The sequence below is a fragment of the Colossoma macropomum genome, unplaced genomic scaffold, assembly GCF_904425465.1.
Source record: "Colossoma macropomum unplaced genomic scaffold, Colossoma_macropomum, whole genome shotgun sequence".
Taxonomy (NCBI): Eukaryota; Metazoa; Chordata; class Actinopteri; order Characiformes; family Serrasalmidae; genus Colossoma; species Colossoma macropomum.
In genome coordinates this window covers 20,601,110-20,622,079 of record NW_023494804.1, presented here as the reverse complement: position 1 = coordinate 20,622,079, position 20,970 = coordinate 20,601,110, and the positions used below count along the sequence as shown (strand labels likewise).

Genomic DNA, 20,970 nt, shown 5'->3' with positions numbered 1-20,970 from the left:
ATGGGTGTGAAGATGGAATTTATTGCCAGTGGCTTCCCTCCAGGATGAGGGACAGTACAGGGGGGGTACAGACCACGACCCTTTAGAATGGGGAGGAAAGAGGGTGGCTATGGCTGAGGGATGGTGGAGCAGAGGGGTTCCAGAGGGAGGGGGAGAGGCAGGGATGACAGGAGGCAGCGGCCGAGGGAGCAGCAGCCTGGGCTGGGCAGGAAGCCCCGAGGAAATGCCCCGGCTGAGGGCCAGACGCTGCAGCAGGACGGAGGAAGCCCTGAGGAATCTCTGCACACAGTGGCCTGTGCCAGAGGGGTCAGATGGACATGAACCATTCCGGGAGGAGAATCGTGCAAGGGTCGAGTCACTCACATACCTGTTGCTTATGGACAGATTCCAGACTTTCGTAGTCACTTACTCTGGGACATGAATTATTCTGCCTAATATCGCTCCCTGCGTTGTGAAATCATTAGCACACCAATTAGTGCCTTCTGGGCCAAAATAATATTGCATGGCTTCATTTAATGGGCCTATATTCTATAATATTCTTGAATTTTATTTTTTACTTTTTTTTAAATTCACTTCTGAAATTTGTCTGGTTTTATGTATCAAAACAATCATAATTAATTTTTGCATGACCATTTCCAGCTCTACTTTTTTCCTTTCTTGCAGCTTTAGTTGCTTGAAATCTACATGAAAAAAAAAAGAATTCACTTCAGTTACATAATGTAAAGCACCCTGCAACTCACTTGAAACTCAGTTGCAACATTTGCAAATGTTTCCACTTTGCAAAACAAATTTCATGGAACAGCCAATTAAAATGTTAATAACGCATCACATGAACACATCAAACTACATCCATTAATTGTACCAGATCAATGACCGAAAAAATGAAACAGAAGGTAATTGAAAAGGAGACACACCATACAAACAACAGGTAGATAGAAGGTGGAAGGCTGCAACGATCTATTTGCTTCCTGGCAGCCAGGAACAACACAACGTTTAATCGTGTTCCTGCATCTTTCGCTCCAGTAACTCTATCCATCTGCAGGAACAACACTCTGCATCGCTTCAACCTGAGTGGGCTGGGCTGAACTGCTGTAGGCTGAATAGATGTTCATGTTGATTGCTGTGATGTCAATGTCATTATTTATATAGCGCTTTTTACAACAGACATTGTCAAAAAGGAGCTTTACAGAAAAAATCCAAGCCCAAGCCCCCATGAGCAAGCCATTGGCAACAGTGGCAGGGAAAAACTCCCTAAGAGCAAGACGAAGAAACCTTGACAGGAACCAAGACTCAAAAGGGAACCTATCCTCCTCTTGTTGACACAGGAGAGCAAAATAAAACAGTAACAATAAAAAAAATGACTGTTTCCATATATGGACTGGGCAGTGAACAGTTTACATTACATAGAACATTAAATTTTTATTTGTAAATTGCAAAAAAAAATATCAGTTTTTTGTGATATGGGACCCTTTAATACAGGGAACTTTTTTTATATTTAATGTCTCCTGTTTTATAGGTTCTTCAGGTTGATGGAGAATGTGCTGTAGACATCGAAAGAGCACCGAAAAGGGTTCTTCTATTATTACAATGTCAAACTTGTAACAATAGAAGAACCCTTTTGTGTGCCATATAGATCCCTTTTCAGAAAGGTTCTTTATAGAACAGTGTATGGCATTCGTGCACACTTTCCATTAATCTGAAGAACCTTTTCACCATGCAAAGAGCTGTTTAATTATGCAAAGGGTTCTTTGAGTGCTCATGGTTTTATAAAGAACCATTTTCTTTATTAAAGAACCATCTGTTTAAGTGTGTAGATCAGAGTATTAAGCCATATTCATGCTTCAGAACTTTTAAATCTTTGAATCTAAAGACAGCACCATAATGTATCTCCATCAACAAATAACTTTTTGTTTCAGTGTTCACCCATAATGACACATTCCATGTTTTTTTGCTATCCCTCTGAAATGAGAGGTGTTTAGAGGAAAGCCGGACGATTGCTTTGGTTCCTCCCTGAGCAGAAAGGCTTTGTAATGGGAGGAGGGTTGCTGCCAAGATCCCGTCATTATACTGAGCGGGCGTAATAGGCCCGGCCTGGCCCAGTGCTCGGATTAGAGGGTTTAGGGGCTTCACAGAGCGCCACGCATGGCAGCAAACCGCGCAGAGCTGAGGCTGAGCGCTGATCGACATGCCTTCCTCTCAAGACCACGAGCAGATTGCCTATAGACAGCAAAGCTCAGGTTCATTCAGACATAGCAATTCATATTCACCAAACATCTCACCGTGCTAGGATTGAATCACCTACCTTCAGGCTAAATAATGGCCAAAACGTATCACACTATTACTCTGAGAAGCTGTTCTCTGTGTGAGAATACCTGCTACTTTTTAACTAAGTAAAATCTACCCCAAAAGTATATGGACACCATACCTATATGAGCGTGTTGAACATCCTGTTCCAAAACCATGGGCATAAATATGAAGTTACACCCCCCAACTCTTCTAGAAAAGCTTTCCACTACATTTTTACCCTCAATTAACCTTATTCTCTGCTCATATTGCTCTTCTGTTATTGTTTGCTATCCGGTGTCGAACAGAGGAGGATGGGTTCCCCTTTTGAGTCTTGGCTCCTCTGAAAGTTTCTTCCTCTTGCACTTAGATGGTTTTTCCTTGCCACTGTCACCATTGGTGACGCTCATGGGTGTTTGGACCTGGATTTTTCTGTAAAGCTGCTTTGTGTTGTAAAAAGCTTGATGTAAAAAGTGCTATATAAATAAACTTAGACTTGGCCTGACTAAAATTTTGGAGTGTGTCTGTGGGAATTTGTGCCATTCAGTCAAAAGAGCATTTATGAGGTCAGGCATGACATTGCGCATAATGATTTTAGGCTTATGTGGAGCTGTTCAGCCATGGAAATCCATTTCAAGAAGCTCCCAGCACAGTTCTTGTGCTGGTGTGTTGCTTTGAGGGTAGTTTGGAACTCTATAGAGAGTGATGCAACAGGACAGGTGATTTTTATATGCCACATGCTCTGTGAACTGCTCTGTGAGTTTGCATCATGTAACGCAAAGTGGCTGAGATGTTGTTGCTCCTAAATGATTCCATTTCACAATAATAGCACTTATAGTTGACCGGGGCAGATCTAGCAGGGCAGAAATTACAAGAACTGACTTGTGGCATGTGTGGCATTCTATGACAGTGCCATACAGTGTACCTGTAGAGGTTTTGTTAAAATGAAGCAGGTAATTATTTGAGTATATTTTGCTTCAACACTGAGCTTCACGTTCATTACAGTATGTTCTTTGGTATGAAGAGCAGATTTTGTCCTAATAATGATTTGAGGGTTTCTTTTCCAAACTATTGTTAAAGCACAGATAGATTTTTTTTTGGATCAAAGCTGGCCTGCAGCACTTGAAGGGTTTGAATGCTGATGAGTGGTGACATCACCACAAGGGCATGAACTGCCAGAGCTTGGCTTTATTCCCAAGATATCACTGTCTCCAATACAGCTATGAATATTGTGATTAAAAATTTTCATTGAAATGAAATTTTAAAAAGCTTGGTCTTTTAACTTTTTTGCATAAAGGCGACAGTGTTCCGTGTTAGATGTGGAGTGTGGAGCTACTGTGAGCAATAATAGCAGTGTAATATTTTTAAAGATCAATGTATTAATAAGGGGTTTGATTTATGTATTTTGAAATCCTGTTTAGAGCCTCCGTCTCCTCTCTCCTTGGCAACGAATAACCTCACTTGTGGCCAGAACTTCTGCTGCTGTGCTCTTTGTCCACATTTCCTGCTTCTGGAGTAATTGTTCCTCTGAAATGCTCGAAAGGGTCTCGTTCAAAACACACAGTGCCAGTGAAAACAAGACCTGCCTCCAGGACAGGTCATAGCCAAAGGAGACATTATAACTGATGTAACCACCAGCAAACCACAATCAGGCTCCCTTGTAAACCCCCCCAAAAGGTTTTACAGTGCTGCATCAAATGCTCAATGCACGAGCCCCACAGCCAACACTTCAAACCTCCTTGTGCTCGAATCAGTAGCCATCCTGATCTCAGAGCCATTAACACCAGTGCGGCTCTGTTTGGAAGGAAGCACTTTTCCTTTCGGGTGTATTTTAGGGATTAAGATAAACACCTTTTAACAAGGTGCCATTAGAGCTTCCCCTCTGGCCGGCGGGCTGAGTGAGTGATGAATTATTAGACGACATGAATGAGGGATCAGCATTAAGCAGAGAAAGAAAAGCCAGCGGAGTACGCTCAGGCCTGTACACTCAAACATCCTCTGAAATCCAGATCCGCTTTGGCATTGTTTGTCACCAGTTTTGGTCCCGGGAACTGTAGAACTAAAGAAACCCTTTCATACATTTATCTGATGCCAAAAGCCTAATAAAAACTGGAAAGGCTCTTTATTTTTTTTCTGTTTGTTTCTCGCCTTACCTGTCATGCCTTTCTTTGTGTTTTCTTTCCTTTCCTTTCCTTTCCTTTCCTTTCCTTTCCTTTCCTTTCCTTTCCTTTCTCATGTTTCAGTTCCTTTCATCTCATTTTACTTTTGCCATACATCCTTTTCCCCTGTTTCTTTTTTCCTTTCCTTTCCTTTCCTTTCCTTTCCTCACATTTTATTTTCTTTCCCTTACTTACCTCATGTTTCCTTGTCTCATGTCTCCCCTCCTTTCTTTTCCTTTTCTTCCCTCTCATTTCCTTTTTGTCATGCTTCCTTTCATGTTTCATTTCCTTTCCTTCCGTCATGTTTCTTTTTTTCTTTGTATTTCCTTTCATTTCCTTTTTTCTTTCATTTTCTTTCTTCTTTCCTTTCCTTTCCTTTTTTCTGATTGTTCCTCAACTTCCCTGTCTTCGTTTCCTTTCCTCAATTTTTTTTCTTTCTTTTACTTACTTGTTTTCTTGTCTTGTCCCCTTTCCTTTCTTTTTCATTCCCTCTCATTTCCTTTTTGTCATGCGTTCCTATTTTCCCTTTTCATTTCCTTCCCTTTCTTCATGTTTCTTTTCCTTGTCTTTCATTTTCTTTTTTTCCTTTCCTTTCCTTTCCTTTCCTTTCCTTTCCTTTCCTCATGTTTTAGTTCCTTTCCTCTCATTTTACTTTTGCCACACTTCCTTTCCTTTCCTTAGCTTTCCTTTCCTTTCCTTGTGTTCTTTTTCCTCAACTTTCACTGCCTTTCCTGTCTTTGTGTTTTCTTTTATTTTCTTTTTTCCTTTCCTTTCCTTTCCTTTCCTTTCCTTTCCTTTCCTTTCCTTTCCTTTCCTTTCATTCGATTGTGTTTCTTTTCCTCCAGTTTCAAGGCCTTTCTTGTCTTTGTGGCCTTTCCTAGCTTCCATCTTCTAGACATTTTCACATGTATGATCACTACCTTCTCCCGTCAGGCGTACTCCGATGTTCCATATACTCCATGCTTATGTTCAGCAACCTTCTCTAAGGCATTGTAAGCTATAAGTGTACTTGAAGAACCCTGTAACCTCTTTTCCATAAGAGTGTACTGAAGTGTGTGGGAGACAGAAATGTTTCAGTAGAGTCTTTATGAAACCATGCTTTGACTCATCTGAAAAGAAATGACATGACTTCATGTAAATGGAAAGAGAAGTCATTTTCTAGCAGTATTGTATTTTTACCTGCTGTACTGTTTTACATTGGCTATACTGCGTTCATACAGTAAATGTAATGCATTTATAAGGCTGCATTCTCTCTTTCTCGCTCACTTTTTCTCTCTTGACTGTAGAAGGATCGTGCTTATTACTTTAGCACTTTCAGGAAAAAAAGCACCATTGATATTGAAATTGCATGTCAGAAAGTGACTATTTAGAGGCCATTTTGTGTCCATGTTAAACGCAGCCAATAAAAAACCAATCCAGGATGCTTGAGGCTGCCGCTGCTGCTGCCACCTGTGCGTGTGTGTGGTGGGGGGTGTGATTGTATTAGCGATCAGGAGGCTCAAGAGGGCAATTTGGGCACAAATATGAAAATGTGCGAAATTTGCTGTCATTACCAGAGCATAATTGCGACTGGAGCGCGTCTGTCCATTCACCAGCCAACGGCCAAGCACACAGAGGCATTTAATTGCTTTAAATAAATAAATAATTATGTTTGCATGCTGGACTATGGTGCGGAGTCTCATGTACTACAGCTATGTGCTGTGCTATTGCAGTTCTGTTCAAATATGTTGCTGTCCTGTGTCTAACTTTTCTGACTGGATTGCCGAATAGTGCTCTGGTCTTGAGAAAAGCACAATAGATCTCACATTCATCATTAGCACCATTCTTAGTATATGAAATAAGAAATAGTGAGGAAGCACCATGTGTGCCGTGGATGGACACAAGACATGCATGAGAGGCAGGTAGAAGTGGCTCGTTTTGGTGGGGGGGCATCTCGCAATTACCCACAATCAGAGCGAGAGGGGTTTAAGAACGCGCTTGCGACAATGAGGGGGGGAAACTGAAGTACATGCAGCTGCAGCGCTACGGCCACTGCTGCCCATAATTAGAGGCTCCTTACAGAGATAGAGAAAGAAAGAGGGGGAAAGAAAGAGAGAAAGAGAGGGAGTGACACAGAGAAGGAAAAAGAAAGAGAGCAGAATGAGAGAGAAAATTGGGGAAAAGGAAAACAGAATGAGAGAGGAGCGAGAGCAACAGGGAAACAGGGAAAGAGAAAGAGGGAAAGAGGAGAAAACCAGAGAAAGAGAGAGATGGAGAAAAAGCAGAAAAGAGAAAAATGCAGAGAAAGCAGAGAGATAGAGAGAAGAAGGAAGAGAGTAGGGTAATAGTAAAGGAAAAAAGAAAGGAGGGTGAAATGAGAGAGAGAAACAGAAAGAGACAAAAGAATGCAAGGGGGAAAGAGAAAGGGAGGAAAATAGTGAAAAAAGGAAAGAAAAGGGGGAAAGAGAAGGAGAGTGGAGTGAGAGAGAGAGACAGTGTGAGAGATAGAGACATAGTAAAAGAGTAAAAAAGATAAATGGGCAGGAAAAAGGTAAGAACAAGGAACGAGAGTGGACAGAGAGAAACAGGGAAAGAAGCAAAGTGAGGGAAAGGGCAAGAGAGTGGACAGAGAGAAACAGAAAATGAAAGGCAGGGAAAGAGAAAGAAGGGAAAGAGAGAGAGAGAGTGGCACCAGACTCAAGATGCATAGAGAAGAAAAGAAAAAGGAAGGAGGGTGCGATTGGTGCTTCAAGTAGAGAACAAATTTTCATAATTGCCTTAATCCTTCACATGAAAAATGTAAATTGCCTTTAACTGCATATGAATAATGTGAGGGAGAGAGAGTGGAGACTAAACTATACTGACTGCAGTCTGGAAAGCAGCTAAAGCACATAGGATCAACATACACATTAACATACACGCCACTGCAGTAACACACAGAGTATTCATACAAATCCAGCTGGAGCTGAGAGAACACTGAGAGAGTCCATTCAATAGTGGGAATTCCCCTGTGTGACTTGAGCTGAAAGCGAGTGATCATCACTGCCATGATGTTTGTAATAACCCACGACCTTAAGTGTTCTGTTGCTTTCATATGTCATTTTTACTCAAAGTAAAGAAAAAAATAAAGTGAAGAATCGTTGAACACTGTTTGAAATATGGTTTTAATACTGGCAGTTTCTTCTACTAAAATGCGTACACACTTAAAAAAGATGGTTCTTCAAAGGTTCTTCAGTAAAGAAAATGGTTCTAGATATAATCATCAACACTCAAAGACCCTATTGCATGATTAAAGGGTTCTTTACATTGTGATAGGGTTTTTCAGATTGATGGAGGATGTGTTTTATAAGGGTTCTTCTATTGTTGCAGGCTTGACATGTTAACAGTAAAAGAACCCTTCTGCTATATAAAACTCTTTTTAAAAAGGTTCTGTATAGAACCATCTACAGCACATTCTCCATCAATTTGAAGAATGCTTTCACAATGTAAAGAACCCTGTAATTATGCAAAGGGTACTTTGAGTGTTCATGGTTCTACATAGAATCATTTTCTTTATTAAAGAACTCTTGAAGAACGATGATTTTTAAGAATGTAGTTCCAGCAGCTTTGAGTAACATGACCATTGTGGTTACTGAGCAACTAGTGGTCAGCGAAATTATACAGTTACGGTGAAAAATGACCTGATATACTTTTACCAGATGTAACAACATGGGTGGAACCAGTGATTGAATTTCAGGAGGGATGGTGATTTAAACCAACAATGGGTTGGGGAGGTGGTTAGTTTGTTCTTTAATGGGCATTTTAACAAAACTCTCCACAGAAATTACAAACAACATTTAGAAAATCAGGCATGACATTAACGTCTATGACCGTAGCTTTTGCAGCTCTAATTCTGGAGATGCAGCAGACAGTACTTTTGAGTTATTTTATGCTTTATTTAAATAGTAAATATTAAGATAAGAATATTTTTCAAGATTGAGGAGATAAAACGTATTCTAGGCTCTATTTTTTTAGTTTATTAACTTCAAACATCGCTCACTGGGTAATGCTGGTTATCATACCTGGTTTTCTTTTTTAAAGAGACCACAGATCTTGCTGTGTTTTTAGTGTTTTCTATGACACGCAGGGTTGCCAGGTCCTGCAAAAATCTCCAGCCCTTACATTTGCTTAAAAGCTCACCAGTAGCTGAAACTTTTTTTTTTTTGGAAAAATGTTTTCCTACAACTGCATTTTCAAATTAGCCCAATTTGGAGGGAAACTGTCAATCTGGCAAGCCTGATGTCAAGTGCCAAACACTTCACAGCATAACCAGTGAAAACACGTGCAATTCTACATAAAAACCTCTTCTGTAGGTGCATATATTCTTATGTTTGTTTAAAATGAAGAACTCCCATTGTGTGTAAATCTCACAGAAAATATGAATAAGAGACATCTTAAGTGATATTATATTACTTCAAAGGGGATGGAAAAGGGGGATGGACATTTTACACTGTTTTTTTTCTCTCCCATCCTCTGTCTGGAAAGGTTTTTAGCCAGTCATATTGTGTTATTGGAACAAACTTATATTATTCAAGAATGCATTATTTAAAATGTATTATCCTCAGTTTTCATACTATACTATTCACACTATACAAGTGATTATTCAGCACCGTGTGACTCTTGCTGTATATAATCTGCTCTGCACTGATGTCGTCAATGTTATGCATTTTTTTGTTTAATCATTTTTCAAGAATGTATTATTTCAGAAGCATTAAAACAAATATTTTTCAAGCTGTGTGAAAAATCCTAATTTGGAAAAACAGCTGAACATCTTCACACTGTTGAACATCTTCAAGAAGATTTGAAAAGAGAAAAGCCCAAACTTTCTATGATGTATGAAATTGAGTTGGAATAATGTATACCATAAAAAAGGAAACTTGGAGAATTGATATGTTCAAGCTGTAATTAAGGCAAATTGTGGACATACCAAGAACTAACACATTTTGAGATGCTGTAAATATTAGTGATGAATGATGTAATCTAGAGAAATGTAATTGGGCTTAAATCGCATAAATTGGCAATACAGACTGCAAATAGTAAACAAATAAAATATAAAATATAAAAACAAGCTTAAGTGCAAAGGCACAGGCACAATGTATGCAACAAAAAAAAACATGGTACAGAAACTAAATGTATACAATAAAATACAGTACTGTGCAAACGTCAGAGGCCAATCTTCATTTATTTAATTTCCAGTCAAAACAGACATTAGGTACAAGTTATTCATTTTTCAGGACATTCTTCTGAGGGATTAGATACAGGATAATCCACTTGCATAAGGAAGAAGAAAGTCAAAGTAAAAGATGTGAAAAAACAGGACTTTCCAGAATGAAGGTTAAAAAAAAGATTCAAAACTTCAGAGTAGGACTCCTAACAACCACCTGAGAGACCTGGGAGACTAGCAACACTGTCTCCATCAGATAAACAGCACTTAGAGAAAATAAAGCTGGTTCAGATCTGAAAAAATCCACAGGTGTTTTTCTTCATCCTTCCATTGTGAGAAGAGAACTTAGCATTATGAAAGCATGTGTAGCTGTTAAGAACTTACTGAGAAATGGAGACAGACAAAAAAGAAGAAATCAATCAAAGAAGCTGCTGGTGTTCCCAGAACAATAGACTGACCACACCAGCCCTAAGTCCAGACCTCAACATCACTGAATGTATTTGGGATTACTTGGATCATGACAAGCAGAAAATGCAACCAGTTTCTAAGACTGAACTTTGGAGGTGTGGAAAATATCCCTGCAGATTTCTTTAAAAACTGAAAGCCAGGCTCAGAAAAGTATGAAAGCTGTAATAAAAGCAAAGAGCAGACACATGCTGAAAAATGAGTAATGGCTGTTTTGACTGAAAATTACTCCCTGCAAAATCTTAGGCATATTACATACTATGGCCTATTAATCTGTAACTACATGGACTTCAATACAAACTGGCTGAGCTATTCTTTATAAAAGTGTGTAATAAAACTTTGAGCCTGCCAGTGGGCCCTGGCCATTTAAGGGGTTTAATAAATAAATGGTGGTCCCTGACTTTTGCACAGTATTGTAGATATAATGATGGACTGTACAAGGTGCACATTTGGGTGCCACAAAATGTAAATATGTGCAGTAGTTAAATGTAAATGTATTTGCAACCTGTAAACTAAACATACATAGGCTTCTAAAACAGATGTGTTACAAACAATGCGTCCTTAATTAGACACATCTGTGTGTCCATTTAAGGACAGCATGTTTTGTGTTATTTTTAACACTATAGGTTTTAAAGGGCCCATATCCTATAATTTTCTTCTGTTTTGTTTTCCCCTGAGGTCCACTTATAACATTTGGGTGGTGTTATGTAAAAAAAATGGTCATAATTCATTTGTACATGACTAATATAAGAAAAATGAGCTATGTTCTGGCTGGCTCCTACACTACCTTCAATGTGAATAGGTGGGGCTAACCTGCTGTAACCTGAATAGGTGGATATACAGCCAGGTCCATAAGTAGTTGGACAGTAACACGATTTTTTGCCTCTATACACCATAATTGATTTCAAATGAAGCAGTCAAGATGCGGTTGAGGTGTAGACTTTCAGCTTTAATTCAAGGGATTTAACAAAAATATTGAATTAACTATTATGAATTACAGACATTTTTTACATAGCCCCTCCATTTTCAGACTCAAAAGTAGTTGGAGGTGAAGTCATCATTAGTTTGAAAAAACAAACCAAACCTATAAGAGAGATAGCAAAAGCTTTAGGAGTGGCCAAATCAACAATTTATAATTCTTAAAAAGAAGAAATGCACTGGTGAGCTCAGAAACATCAAAAGGCTTGGAAGACCACGGAAGACAACTAAAGTGATCCCAGAATTCTTTCTGCGGTGAAGAAAGAACACCTCACAACTTCTAGTCAATGGCATTGTAGAGGAGGTTGGCATATCATTGTCAAAGTCTATAGTCAAGAGACGCCTTCATGAGTGTAATGCAAATCACCGGTAACACTCACGAACAGAAAGGCCAGATTAGGCACTACTAGAAGCACCTAAAAAAGCCTGCCCAGTTCTGGAGCAAGATTCTTTGGACAAATAATACCAAAATTAGCTTGTAACAGAATGATGAGAAAAGAAGAGTATGAAGAAGGAAATGGTGGGCTCATGATCCAAAGCATACCACATCATCTGTAAAACATGGTGGAAAAAGTATTATGGCAAGGGCATGTATGGTTACCAGCAGAACTGGGTTACTGGTGTTTATTGATGATGTGACTGCTGATAGAAGTAGCTGAATGAATTCTGAAATATATAGAACTATGCTTTCTCTTTTGATTCACTCAAATGCTACAAAACTGATAGATGGACAATGATCCAAAACAAATCATGAAAGCAGTACCAGTAAAAACCAGTAAAAGCCTGGCAAAGCATCTTAAGGGAGGAAACTGCATTTGGTGATGTCCATGGATTCTAGGCTTCAAGCAGTCATTGCCTGCACAGGATTTGCGTCCAAGTATAAATAAAAACCTTGTATTTATAATTATATTGTTAGTTCAATTACTTTTGAGCCTGTGAAAATATGCAAAACATAGCTGTAATTCCTAAACAGTTAATGCAGTATTTTTGTTAAAGCCCTTGAATTAAAGCTGGAAGTCAACAATTCAGTCACATCTTGATTGCTTCATTTCAATTCCATTGTGGTGGTGTACAAAGCAAAATTACAAAAAAAAAAAAAATTGTCACTGTCCAAATACTTATGAACCTGTATGTTTTTGCAGCAGAGTTTCTATAGATGGACCGTATAGAGAGGGTAGTGAATAGTATATTTTGAACCGTTGACAATTTTTACATATTTCTTCAAACTGTTTCATTTGAGAAAAGTGAAGGAAATGTGGTTTTCCATGATATGGGCCCTTTAAAACATAAAAGGTGTGTATTTATTTAACATCATTTTTAGAGTGTGGTATTAACCAAATTGTTGGTGAATATATGTTTAACAGTTGAAAATGTGCAATGTAAGACATGGCAGATATGCTGTATAAGCTGTGAAAAATATATAAGAATCTGAGTCTGATGAAATAAAAGTAGTTGGTAGTGGGCCCTTTGGATCTATCATGCCCTACTGTATGGGCTGTATTTGTTGATGTGATGGGGCGTGTGCATGTGTCTGAGTAAGGACATGGAGATGGCTCTCTGGGTTGCTCCCTCTGTCTTTATTCTCTATCTGTATACAGACAGTAACTTTCAGTACTGTAATATAGATTTTCAGTAGCAGGTTTTCTCTCTGTCAAAGTATATGTGAAACTTTTTTCTCTGCAATTATCAAACAATACATGTTCTCAACCGCACACACACATATTCAGTAAAATTACTGAATATGTAAATACTACTTTACTGAAGCAGACTGTTTTTTTGAAGCTACAGTGTGAAAATGATAAATGATAATGTAATACAACAATGCTATGTGATCCTGTAATAAAGTTTTCCATTGCTGAGGACTTACTGAGGACTATAACAGTATTCTGTGAGGTTTTAAAGCTAGTGCAACATGGTGGTAAAGTGAGAGAACCCCTTTTTTCATGAGAAAGTTAGCTCAGAACACAAATATAACATTCTAAAAAAAAATAAAATGTGTTTACAACAGTATCTTTCAGTACTGGATTATATGTTTTCAGCAGTTGCAGGTTTTCTCTACAAGGGGTAAAAGAATATATAAGGCAGTGAGTAGTAGCTTTTGCAACACACATATTACTTGCAGAAACCACAGCCTGGTCAGGAACAGAAAAGTCATGGCCTCTGTCTGTCTGATGGTCAGTGTGTTCATCTGAACTAGGAATGGGCATGAGTCAGTCAGCACACTGTCTTTAGTTACTGGCAGGAGGTTTGCTAACATCAGTAGGTTGTGATGTACCACCTTTTTCTTGCCCAGTGTCTGTGTTACAAATCCTAAATGTGCTAGTTTGAGGATTTTTATCCAGCACTGTGTAAACTGTCAACTCCCAGCAATCTGCAACTTTGCTCTTCCACCTTTCAGTTTGTGTTGTGTTGGGTTGTGTTGGTTTTTCTTATTCGAGAGACTCTGAGGAGTTCACTGATCAACTGACTTTCAAAACTCACTTCTTGATCAGAGTGAATTCTCTCTGGGAAACCATACACACAGAAGTGCTTATCCTACAGGACTTTGGCAACCTGTGTAGTGGACTAGTTTTTGCAGGTAAAGACTTGTGCTAGCCTTGTAAAGAGGTCAGTGAGCAGCACACTGACGTGATATCTGATCTCTGAAGATCCTGTAGAGAATCCTATCACTGACTTACTCCCAGTATTTCAAGTATCTTAGGACAGATGTTGGCTCTCTCACCCTGTCATGTCTAGAAGGTCTGGTGCCTCTCTATATCTATCAGCACTCTAGACAGGATTTTGTTCTTGAGTTGTTTATAATGGAGCTCTTAAAGAGTAAGCAGGTAAGGAGTCATGACCAATGTGAATTATCTGAGGTAAGTGATGCAAAACTTTGACAGCATGAGATCTGACGCCAGTTTCCCACTCTCTATGAGACTCACTGACACTAGCAAATGCTATGGGCTTGCTTGAGTTCTCCCATCCTAAATCTCTGAAAGGACCTATGCCATCTTGTAAAGCATCAGTTGAAAGCAAGAAAGGACAGGTAAAGTCAGGGTGTGCCAGGACAACAGTATCAACAAGAGATTATTTCAGCTTATCAAAAGCCTCCTGATGCTCAGGTGTCCAGGCAGTGGGGCAAAGCTTCCTGTACTGTGACGTCTGTTTTAGCTTTCTTACTCAGACAGTGGGTTGGCAGTGAAGCAGTCGTGTTGCACATAATGTTAGTAGTAATTGTTATATAAAGAAATGATCTGATACATCTCTGGCACCATGTCACACAGTCCTGCTCTGTTAGCACTGGTCAGCTTTGCGATGCTCTCAACCCTTCCAGGTTCACTAGAGACACCATCCTCATTGATGACATGGCCAAGAAACTTAACAGAGTTCTGGAGGAAGAACCAGCATCTCAAAGCATTCCGGGGCAACTGTCTCATTTGGTGCAAAAACAAGTAAATCATTCAACCAGCACAGTAAGCTCAGGAAATTCTGGTCTCCAAAAATGCTTGTCATCATACACCTGAAGCTCACTGGACTGTTACAGCGTCCTTGAGGAAGATGACTGTACTCATATAGCCCCACACGTGTCGCAAAAGCTGAGTACTTCTTGTCCTCTTCATGAAGTGGCACTTTGTAAAATCCTGAGATAACGTGCATCGTGCTAAACAGAGAATTGCCACCAAGTGCTGCCACACATTCTGCTAGAGGATGTGTATCCTTCAGAGTCCTTTTATTAAGCCACTGGAAGTCTGTGCGAACACCTAAATCTCCATTCTTCTTTCAGACTAGTACTAGAGGAGATGCATATTCACTTTTATGACTTATTATGAGGATAATGTCTCAATCCTCCATCTCATTTAGGACTTGACGTAACTTCTGGTACTGACTAGAGCGTACTCCTCTGAATGGAAGGTGCAATGGCTTATGGTCAGAAACGTGAATTATATGCAATAATCCCTTTGCTTCCCCACAGTCAAGGAGGCGGTGAGAGAAAAAATCTTCATAGTGCATAATGAGATCAATCAGTTCAGACTTACACTACTCAGACATGTCACAGGTCACATCCAGTGCACCTAGTCCAATTTGCTAGAGTTCTTGGTTACTTGAACCCGTTTATTGTGTAAACATCCAAGGCAGTCACCTGAGAACAGCATTTAAGAGAAACAGTAGAATGTATGGGGCTAACATCATCTTTGTCTTCTAGTGCAATACATCAGCAAGCTTTGCATTGCAGTTAATTGTCAGGGTCTGACATGGGCTTGAATGGAACCTGTCTCCCAAAATAGGTGTGATGACCTGTGCCATCAGAATGTTTCTAGGAGCTGAACAGGAAGAGGTGGGCTCAGGCAATACAGGGCTGCCTGGGGAAACTACAGAGTTCTTTAGCAATTTTTTGCAAACCAGATACTCCCTGCCAGAGTCAAGACACATGGCAGAGTTGGATCTGACTGCACCTATTTTGTCAGGGATTATATCACCTCTCCAGCAGCACAGACCAGCTAACATTGACAGGAACTGCTCAGATTCTGGATCTGTGTTCTGATCTGGATTCTGACACAGCTGTTCCGTAGTTATGACACAAAGCATGTGTTTGTCACATTAGTCCCTAGGATCTTTATCATTACCATCATGTTGGCCCTGAATGACCAAAGTAGGAACAATAATTTCACAGCCATACACTTCTATTTCAATGTCATAAGCAGACTTGGGCCTCGATTACCTCCACAAACTTCAAGCATAACATCTAAGTCATCCTGGTTTTGCACATCTGTCAGTCCAGCATTGATGAGTTGTAACTCTGCAGTTGAGTTGTAGCTCCTCATGTGGAATTGGCTTTGGTGGGAGTCTGCTGCATTCATCACGAGAATTACCGGGTGTAAAACATCCAAAACATTCACAATCTCTCTCTGAGACAGTGAGTGTAGTGTGTGTGTTTGATTTGTAAACTCTGCATGCTTTTTACAGAACCAGGATGGGATTTTGTTTCACTTCTAGTTGGAAGATTAGTTTTTTGCTGCATTTTCTCTAGCACTTGCTCTAACGTACCCACCATATGGGTTAACATCTTTTCGTCTGACTGCTGCATATTTTGGGCCAGATAAGAAGCTGGTTGTGAATACAGCACATGGCAGAGAGCCTGGGCAGAGATGATAGATGAGCACAGTGAGGCAGAGGGCAGGCACGGTGAAGCAGGAGGCAGACATGCCACATAATGCTGGTTTATAATGTGTGAACTGAGTGTCTGGGTGCTGTGGCATGGCTTTTGAGTTGATGAAACCTATCATGGTTTGCAGTTGTTCTTTGCTCTCACTGGTACTCATCTATTCTTTGCGGGATGTATTTTGCATTCTAGTCACTGATGGGCTTGCATTTTAAAATTGAGGACAACTCTGGATCGTAACACTGTTTAACACACATATGGGCCACTTCCTCGCTAATATTTTCCATTCTCCTACCTTGTCTGCATGGGGCATAATCAGCTAGATCAGCTGATTTATTCTGATCCAATAATCAACTGGGTTCTTTCTAGGATTGGGCTGCATGGGTTAAAAATGGTGGTGCATCACTGAAATATTGTAGGAGAGGAGTGTAGATTAACTCTGAGTTTTGCTGCACACCTAGGGACTCATCACTCCGCAAGCCAGTTTTTACAACATCTTTGGCTTTGCCCACCAGTCTGCTCATTATCTCTTAAGCTTGATCAGATACTGGACAGTTCTGTTTTCTTGTCATATCAGTCCATTTACAGATAATATTTCATCCGTGATATCCGTGTGACATCCATAATATCTTTCTCTGACACAACGAATATGGAGGGTTGGGGTGCTCCCAGCACTCCCAGCCCTGTCAGTCTTTCACACCACACCACTGTGAAAAGTACTGGAAATGACATCACTATCATCTAACCCACAAAACACCCCTCCCTCTTGGAGCAAAGGGACTGCATACTTCATCACTTTGGAGCCCTGAAGAGAGTTTTTGTGCCATTGTCACAAATGAAGGAGATTACTTATTTAGGAAAACAAGAACAATCCAAATCTAAGATAAGTGCCAACAGGACTATATTGCATAATATATTCTACTTATAAGCTTGCGCAACAGAACATAAAGGAATATTTAGTGTAAGTGTAAATTCTCTATACTACTAATGTCAGTAGCCAACAGTCCATTGATTAACTGACACAATCTGACCAGGTTAGATGACCTTGTTTGGTCTCCACATCTCATGCTGCACGAAAATCTGCATCGAGCTCATCTCAGAATCCAAGGGGTCACGGCACCAGCGTGACCACGTGTGTGCATGTATCTGAGTAAGGACACGGAGACGGCTCTCTGGGTTTCTCTCTCTCTCTCTTTCTCTTTATTCTCTCTCTGCACACAGACAGTAACTTTCAGTACCGGAATATAGGTTTTTTGCAACTGCTGGTGTTCTTTCTGGCAAAGCATATGTGAAACTTTTTTTTCTGCAATTAATAAACGATACATGTTCATAACCGCACACACACTCTCAACACACACTCAGTGTAATGCAGCATAGTTTACTGTGCTACAATACATTGTAGATCTTTTACTGTAACAGACTTGTTATTTGAAGCTATAGTATGAAAATAATAATAAAAATAATGTAATGAAACAATGCTGTGTGGTCATATGGTAAAGTTTTGCTATTGATGATGACTTATAAAACAGCATTCAATGAGTTTTTAAAGCTAGTCCAGCACAGTAACTCTTAGTACTGTAATCTATGTTTTTAGTAGCTGCAGGTGCATTCCCTAAAACTGATAAAAGAATATATAAAGTAGTGAATAATATCTTGTACAGCATGTGTATTGCTTTCTAGCTATGATGCACGGAGACAGCAGCAGAAACGGCTAGTGTTACGTGGTCAGAGAGAAAAGCTTATGCTTCACCACGTATACTGGTTAGATGTTATTACTGTTAAGAAACAGTATGCGTTGAATCTGCAAGCTGGTGCATTGTTATTTCATTTTATCAATGCAAAATTTTTCCTGGTGCTTATTTTCATCGCTTACTTCTGGCAAAGCACATGAGAAACTTTGCTAGAGTACCGCAGGTGAGAGGTACAAAAAGTGCAAAACAACAGCTGCACAACTGACCTGCAGGAAGTTGCAGTCGCAAAACTAAAAAAATAATTACCAGGGTGAACTATTATAAAAGATAATAATTATCAAGAACAAATACTGAATATTAGTATAGTTTTGAATTTACATTAAATTAAATGAGGTTATTTTCAACTCCGTTACACCATTTTTTTAGTGGATCATTTCATAAATATATGTCCCTGCTGTCAACTGTGTAATTACTGCTGGTATTTTTATTTATCTATCTATTTACATCTTCTAAAAATGCTAGCTGCCTTCTACATTTGGATACTGGACCAATAGAAGTGACCCAGAATTTCTTTTTGGACGCTTTTTCCCCACTTCTATAAAGTGGCATTTCGTAGATATAAGGTTTCCTTGTGTCAGTCACAATACAAATCTGTAAGACATTAATATGGATAATATAACAAATAAGGATGTCTATGTGATTGCGCAATAGTACATTTCTATTGTGAACTACAGTGTACTCAAAGACTAATTGGGCGTTGTGCCACATCTGTGTTTGCAGACAAAGAGGAGCATGAGTGGATAGTGCGGAGCTGCCGGAAGAGCTGGGACGAGTTTGTGGGGCGTTTTTCTGGCAACAGCAGCCCAGAGGAACAGGGAGCTTCACACACAGGCCTGTCCTCAGTCTGATCTGATTTACAATGCACTTTAATTTCACACACTTAAACTAACCACAACATAATAATGGCACTGCAATAAAGCAGGCTGTCATGATAAAGCTCTGCATTTGTCCCGCTTTGTTTTTAAAATTTCATATGGGGTAATATGCATTTGTGGGGTAATTGATTTATGTGCTATGAGCAGTGCTATACTTAGGAGAATTTCTAGATAATGCATTTTACAAATAGGCAGATCACACATGGTAAAGTAGACCTGTTCTAAATGCAGGCTGAAGTAATAATTTAGTAATATACCTAACTATAATGTAATATAACATAAAACATAAAATCACTCAGATTCAGTGTTTAAATTGCATGCTTGAAGGTTTCAAAAGTTCAAATAGAAGTTCATATATTGAAATAGGTTGTAAGATTGCAAGTAGTTCAGTTTTAGACTCCACTCCACCATGTGTTATTAAAGCAATAAGGCACAAGAAACTGTGTTAATCACTTCTTTTTAATTATAGTTACTTCTGGCAAACGATGTGGTTTAACAGTAGGCTGCAGCTGCCAAGCAACATAACGGTCAAAGATTATTTCATGAACAGCACATGGTTTTTCATAACTTATAATATTTTATGATGTAATATAAACTTATAAACTTTATAATACCTTTTCTTAGGACACAACTGATATAATTTGCTTTTTCAATTTTCAGTATACTCAGAAGTTCTCTGTATTTTCTATATGTCATTCAAACTCCCGATATATTTGATGCATTAATACAGAATTCACTTGAGATGTGCTATCATGTGTGTATATGTAATATTTTACAATGACTTCAAATCAGATTTTAGAACCAAAATGATCTGTCTTATAATAGCTTTTAGACTGTTATGTTTTCATAGTAATTGCGACATCTCTGTATTTTCTGTGCAAGTTAATCAAACTCCTGATCTATTTGTGAAAATAGACACAAACTTCCCCACAGGTTTGTGTGTGCATGTGTGCAGGCTGTGTGTCAGTGTGTCCTGTGTAACTGGACCCTGGACGGAGATCAGTCCGGTTATTCAGACTGACACACACTTCCTGTGTGTGATGGTGCTGGAATCAGTGATTGAGTCATTACTGCACACACTGACCCGTGAAGGGCCCGGCAGCTCCGCCATCGGCCTGTGATTACTTCCTGCTATACGCCATACGCACACACAAACACGCACCCACAGAGCCCAAATAGACTGAAAACCTAAACAAACCACAAATACAGAAATGTATACTCTCTAACATAAATGTTTTCTCTCAGCAATACTTAAGTGTTCACCCCTTATTTGTTTAGTGTCCAGTCTAAACGGCCATTAAGTACAAGGTATACATTTTTCAACATCAGCAGAAAACAGAAAACATATTTAACAGAAAATGAAGACTCAACAAATGAATATGAAGTCAATATTTTCAGTATTTGGTGTGTCCACTCTTTACCTTTATTACAGCTCCCATTCTTTTCAGGAGACTCACTTTCAGTTTTTCCACACCTACAAAGTTCAGTCTAAGTTGGTTGCATTTTCTGCTTCTCGCCATCCAAGTATTCCCAAACACATCCAACGACTGGAGTCTGGGGTGGTCAGTCTATTTTTCTGAGAACACCAGCAGCTTCTTTGTTAAATTTTTTTTATCTGTTTTCTTTTCTCAGTGAGGCTTCTTAACAGCTGCACATACTTTCAGACCCATAGTACTGAGTTGTCTTCTCACAGTGGAAGGATGGACAGAAACACCTGTGGATTTTTTTCAGATCTGAAGCAGCTTGATTTTCTCCTCGTTCTCAAAGATGAAAGCTTTAAGTGCTGTTTATCTGATGAGGACAGTGTTGGTGGTTTACCAGGTCTTGCATGGTTGTTAAGAGTCCCATTTTCTCTGTAGATTTTAATCATTTTTTTGACTCTAGTCTTGGAAACTCACTTATTTTATTATATTTTATCATTTATGCACATGGAATATCTTATATCTATTCTCTCTAAAATTTCATTGAAAAATGTATAACTTCTACCTAATGGTCGTTTTGACTGGAAATTAAGAAAACGAAGGGTGGTCTCTGACTTTTGCTCAGTACCAAATGCTGCTTAAGTGTGTCTCTGAACTCTTGCCGCAGAAGGTTTCCATTTAGTTCAGGTTAGCTGATGAGCTGTGGGTCTTCG

The 20,970-nt window shown here is 39.2% G+C and overlaps 1 protein-coding gene across 2 annotated transcripts in view; it reads left to right on the top strand.

Annotated features, from left to right (window-relative positions):
- Positions 1–19,531, top strand: part of morn5 (MORN repeat containing 5) — a 30,783-nt gene extending 11,252 nt beyond the window's left edge. For both annotated transcript variants that reach the window (XM_036595351.1, XM_036595350.1), the window contains exon 5: positions 18,682–19,531. In XM_036595351.1, the coding sequence (XP_036451244.1) occupies positions 18,682–18,809 (128 nt within the window). In that variant the 3' untranslated portion in view covers positions 18,810–19,531. The remainder of the gene's footprint in view (positions 1–18,681) is intronic.
- Positions 19,532–20,970: the final 1,439 nt, after the last annotated feature.